Raw genomic sequence first — 6,162 nt, 5'->3', positions numbered from 1 at the left:
TCAGCAATTCGAAGTGCCACATATTAGTTTTATCGACGATGACTACTAGCAATCCATTTTAAAACTGTTTTGGAATCACTCCATAAGATGCATTTTTCAGGTATAAATCCGCGACAATCTAAAATTGTTTGCATTAATCGTGTTCCAAGTACTGCTGCCTGCAGCTCCAAGTGTGGAAGGGTTACTCTTTTCAAAGGGTCACATTTTGTTTTAGATGTCACAAAACTAGTACATATTTTACCGTCATCACTAATCAACCTCCAGTATGCCATGGCAGCAAAGGCGTCCTCACCAGGGTTGGCAGAATTGGTACAATTGTACTTTTTTTGGTACAATTCAATCCTCAAAAGTACAATGGTACACCAATGACCCATTTCGTACAGTTTGAAATTCATTTTCTTACTGAAATAAAAATCTAAAATTGTACTTCTGACATAAAGTTCAAAGGTAGGAAGTCCTTCGATAAATTCTGAAGAGGAAAAATATAGTTCTTGTTTATATTCTCTCATATTGTTTAGAAACCTGAAAGAAATTACAACCAGATAAGCAGAGTAATAATTGTCCACAATTATTTATTATTTATTTAGGATGTCGCTGGCTGTGACTTGAGCCTTATGTTGAGGACAGCGAGTTTAACAAACACCCAAAAAGAACCACAAATTTGTTTAAAATTATGATGCAAGGGTGTAAACGTTTATTTCTAATAAAAAATTTAAATTATTACAAAAATAATATTTATATAAATATGAACCACTTACCGCAGTCTTTGTCCCCAACAAACTAAACTTTAATATTAAAGCCAGTAAATACTGAGCCTACAAATTTCTTTCTGTTATGTATATTTACTAACTGTTACATTCCAAACAAACAAAAAACTTAACGAAAATACTGCAGTAGAATTTAGGGACAAAGTGCGTTTAGTTCGTAAACAAATAAGAACAAAAGGGAATAAAAAGAACAATATAAAAAATCCTAACGGTCATATGAACAAAATAATAACAACAATGATCATACAATTATAAACAACATTAAGGTGGCTCAATAAATATAAATCAAATTAAAGAAATAAAAGAAATTTAAAGGGACAAATAAAGAAATTAAATAAAACAAATAAATCAAATAAAGAACAAATAAATAATTTAAACAAAACAAACTAAATAAAATAACAATAAATATTAGCTCCTGCATGAGCCATTGGGCGACATCCCCACCCCCGTGGATCGGCTACGATTCACTATTCCAAATCAAGGATAGCCAGCTTGGAAACAGGGCGCATTAAACATCCAGTACTAGTGCGAATATTAGCACGACGAATAATACCATCTCTCCCTTTAAATACCTCTTCAACTTTACCACGCTTCCAATCTCTACGAGACACGACTGGATCACAAATTAGGACCAAATCACCAACAGCAATGGGCTTCGTACGTTGACACCACTTGGAACGTCTAGTCATCGTTGGTAAATATTCTCTTATCCACCGCTTCCAGAAGTGATCGCGTAACTGACGGGAAATGCGCCACTGCTTTCTCAGGACCATTGGTTGAACATTTATTTCCCCAGCAGGAGTTTGCGATGTATTAGGGCAACCCAGCAAAAAATGATTCGGCGTTAGTGGTTCCTCATCTTCATGGCTCAAGGGCAAGTGCGTTAAGGGACGAGAATTCACAATATTTTCCGCTTCAATAAGGAAACTTTGCAACGTATGTTCCCGGGGGGCCGATTCTTTTAAAGTTGACTGCAAGACACGTTTGACACACTGGACCATACGTTCCCATATACCACCTTCCGCAGGATTGTGGGGACAATTGAACTGCCAGTCTATACCCTTCGTAGAGCATTCATCTTGAATACGAGCCACATCAAATACTTCACTGAACCGCTTGGCTACTTGATCAGCACCAACAAAATTTTTTCCATTGTCGCTCCTGAGTCTTGTAGGAAGGCCACGTCTATTTATAAAATTGCGTATGGCAAGAATACACGCATCTGTGGACAAATCAAAGGCGACTTCTAAATGGATGGCTCTTATGGTCAGGCAAGTAAATAAAGCCACCCAGCGTTTTTCATGGCGACGACCAATTGTAATAGTAAGTGGGCCAAAGTAATCCAAACCAGTGTAGGAAAAGGGACGAATATATGCAGTCAACCTGTCCTTTGGCAAAGAACCCATAAGTGGTGGCACCGGCAATGTACGACGAAATCTGCAAATAAAACAATTAGAAACACGCTTATGCAAAATTTTTCTAAGGCGAGGAATCCAAAATGATCTTCTAATTTCACATATTGTGGATTCAAAATTTTGGTGTTTCATCTTTTCGTGTACATGGGCCACAAACAACTCGGTAACAGGATGGAACGACGGTAATATAATCGGACGCCTTATATCCAATGGTAACCAGCTAGCTGCGTCCACACGGCCATAAACACGAAGTAATGAATTTTCATCCATATACGGGCACAGGGCATACAAATCACTACTTTTGGGCAGACTACCTTGATTTTTAATAATTTCAATTTCTTCGCAAAAATGCTCCTGTTGTGCTTGACGGCAAAGAAATATCTCAGCATTTTTTGACTCAACTGCAGTTAAACCATTCTCCTCATCAGGACTAATCTTCTTTCGGCAGCGGTTTATAAAACGTAACATCCAAGCTACTGTACGTTTTAGTTTCAAATAGGACGAAAATCTTGTATAATTAATAACTGCATCAGTATTTACCAATAGAGCAAATTTTGGACGAAGTTCTTCCGAATCTTGTTCGTTTGGGGCTACGTTTACCTTTTGGGGCCAATTATCTTCAGAATCATAAAGAAATTTAGGACCATTCAACCAGCGGGAATCATCAGAAAAATCAACTTGGCTTTTCATTCTTGTAGTTTCATCCGCAACATTTAGATTTGTTGGCAGCCATCTCCAATCTGCAGGGCTAGTAGATTCAAGTATCTCCGTTATTCTGTGGGCAACAAAAGGTTTGTAACGACGACTTTCTGAGCCAATCCAATTTATTACAGTTGTAGAATCACTCCAACAAATAATCCTTGATACCTTAACGGAATGTTCCTTCAAAATTGTAACCATTAACCGAGTACCCAAAACAGCAGCCTGTAGTTCGAGCCGAGGAATACTCATAATCTTCAAAGGGGCACATCTAGATTTGGCAGCCACAAGAGACACTTCAATTTTATTATGGGCATTTATTGACCTCCAGTATGACACGGCTCCAAATGCGTCTTCACTGGCGTCGACGAAAACATGTAGTTCCAGGCGGTAAGGAACACCATTTCCAAAATAACACCGAGGTACTTTGACCTTTTCAACATTTTGAAGACCTTGGCGCCAATTATTCCACACATCAACAATTTCGCCGGGCAGTGCTTCATCCCAACCAATGTTATGTCTCCAAACTTCTCGCATCAACAACTTTGCGGTTATCATATAGTGGCTCAAAAACCCAAGTGGGTCGAAAACGGACATAACCACACTCAACAGCTCTCTTTTAGTTGGAGACCTTACACCTTCCATAACACCAGCATTCACATTGTGGAACTTTAAATTGAACCTGAAAGTATCATCTTTTGGTTGCCAATACATACCAAGTACCTTTTCCGTTTTTAGCTCATTAAAATCGCTGGAAAAATTCACCGGTTTCTCCACATTACCTTTAAGAGCCACAATTACCTCCGAAGAGTTGGATGAAAAGTTACGTAGTTCAAACCCAGCTGCTTTATGGATGTTGCGTACTTGTTGCGAAATTTCAATGGCCCTTGCAGAGCTAGGAAAACTATCCACAAAGTCATCCACATAATGATGATCCAATATAGACTTCACTGCACGAGGATATTGATCACGATAACACAGAGCATTTGTTTCTTTAACATAATGAGCCACACAAGGCGAACAAGCAGCACCAAAAGTCATAACAAGCATTTCATAGCAATCGGGTGGTTCTCTATTATCTTCACGCCAAAGGAACCTTTGGGAACATCTATCTTCAGGAGCCACAAGTACCTGGTGAAACATTTCTTTTATGTCCCCGCACACTGCTACAGCACCAACACGAAAATTGAACAAAACAGATGGCAACGGCTTATATTGCTGGGGGCCTTTAAGCAGGTTTGAATTGAGAGAAACACCTTCAACGGATGCGGCAGCATCAAACACCAACCGAATTTTTCCTTGCTTATTTGGGTTGACCACTCCAAAATGCGGAAGATACCAAGTTCTGGGGCATACATCAGCAGCTTCTATGGGCGACAGTTTACGTACATAATCCTTCGACAAATAATCCTTCATTATGGTTTTATAGGCAGCACCGAATTCAGGACATCTTTTCATTTTTCGTTCAATGCCAACGAGCCTATTAAGAGCCATATGGTAACTGTCAGGAAGCACAACATCATCAGTACGCCACAAGAGCCGAGTTTGGAATCGGCCTCCAATTTTTATTGTTGTTTCTTTCATAATCTGCCGGGCCCGTAAGTCGTCCTTCGATTCTATGACTGGCAATATCTTCACGCCAAAATTCTCCGTTTCGAAATAATTTGCCACCAAGTCATAGAGTCTTTGCTCAGGCTGAACCGACAACAAACACAAATGGGAATTGGACGACTTACCCTTCATTTTACCAAATACGACCCATCCTAAAGGAGTATTGGCAGCATATGGACCATTTTCTTCCAGAGGCACAATTTCATCGGGAAGCCCCAAATGGCAATGATCCAATCCAATAAGCACTTTAGGGACTACGTCGTCGTATAATTTAATAGGCAAACCAGGATGATCACTTAAATCCATATTTAAACTTTGGGCCGGCAATTTTAAATTTGAAACTCCATAAACATTATTTAACGCATATTTCCTCTGCCTACCAATTCCACTTACTTGCAAATGAACCACAGTCGCCATTTCTTGTGACGCCTTACCAGCATACCAGTGTAGATTTAATCTGCTTTGTTGCCCCTGAAGACCCAGTTGCTTCACCAAGGAGCTGTCCACCATAGTAACAACGCATATGTTTCGACTTTGTTACTAGGACCATAAAGCACAATTGGCACCACTCGAAATAACAACACACTTTTATCTGTAGCTTTGGACACACAACTAAGCACAGACTCATTTCCATTCGATGAACCACTTGGACCAGGAGTCTCAGATGAAACCGTATTATTAATTTTGACATCATGCAATAATTTGTTATGTTTTCTTAGGCAACCATCAACGGGACACGTCTTACGATAACGACAAAATCGGCTTGAATGTCCACTACCGAGACACGAAAAACATAACCTCAATTTCTTAACTTCACTCCAACGATTAGGCACACTCAATGAACCAAATTTTTTACACTCAAATATTTTATGATTTGCCTGGCACAGAGGGCATTCTTGTTTATGTTGACCATCAGCGGCATGGAGGACAACTTTTCTTTTTGGTTCATTATTTTGACGATTTCCACTAGAACTTTGCACCATTCTTACTAAATCAGCAACACCTTTGAGCCACCTACTAAAATCCAAAACTGTAGGATATGGCTTTATAGTTGAGGCGTAGCGGGCCCACTCCATCCGTTTACTCATAGGAATTTTCCCGACCAGCTCTTCCATCAGTGTAGGATTTGCTAAATGCTGTTGTCCATTGGCAGTTTCCAAAAAGGCGGCTAGATTCTGCACTTTAACAGCAAGAGGCACAAGTTTGTCGATAGCACTTTCACTAATGGGCGAAATTTCTTTAACTTGTTGCAGCTGACAACGGATGAGCATTTCGGGCCGACCATATTGAAAACACAATTGTTCCATAACCATACTCACATTATCTGGATGGATCAGCAACGACTTCACACATTCCCGTGCATCGCCCTTCAAAGCCTTTTGGAGCCTCAAACAATTTTCAAAATTATTATAATTATAAACGGCAGTAGACTGGTTAAAAGCTGTTGAAAACATGGGCCAATCTTCAGGGACGCCATTAAATTCCGGCAAGTCATAAATTTTTCTATGCACCAGCATCGAGCCACCATTTTGAGACAACGGCATATTTGGCGGCATCAAAAAATTATTTTCATTACAGCTTACGGAAGAAAATGGCGTCCGACGTTCAGCGCAGTCGACGTTGGCTGAGGCAGAATTGTCAACGTTGGCTTCACTGGTACCCGTTACTGG

The 6,162-nt window shown here is 39.8% G+C and overlaps 1 protein-coding gene across 1 annotated transcript; it reads right to left on the bottom strand.

Moving 5' to 3' along the window:
• Nucleotides 1-1,234: 1,234 nt before the first annotated feature.
• On the bottom strand, nt 1,235-4,909 carry LOC119613182. The gene has a single exon (XM_037969127.1). It carries the CDS (start codon nt 4,907-4,909, stop codon nt 1,235-1,237), a length of 3,675 nt encoding a protein of 1,224 aa, XP_037825055.1.
• Nucleotides 4,910-6,162: the final 1,253 nt, after the last annotated feature.

This window comes from Lucilia sericata, unplaced genomic scaffold, assembly GCF_015586225.1.
Source record: "Lucilia sericata isolate MDLA Ls3-8-SP2 unplaced genomic scaffold, ASM1558622v1 Contig001999F_arrow, whole genome shotgun sequence".
NCBI classification, from domain to species: Eukaryota; Metazoa; Arthropoda; class Insecta; order Diptera; family Calliphoridae; genus Lucilia; species Lucilia sericata.
This window is presented reverse-complemented; position numbering and strand designations above follow the sequence as displayed.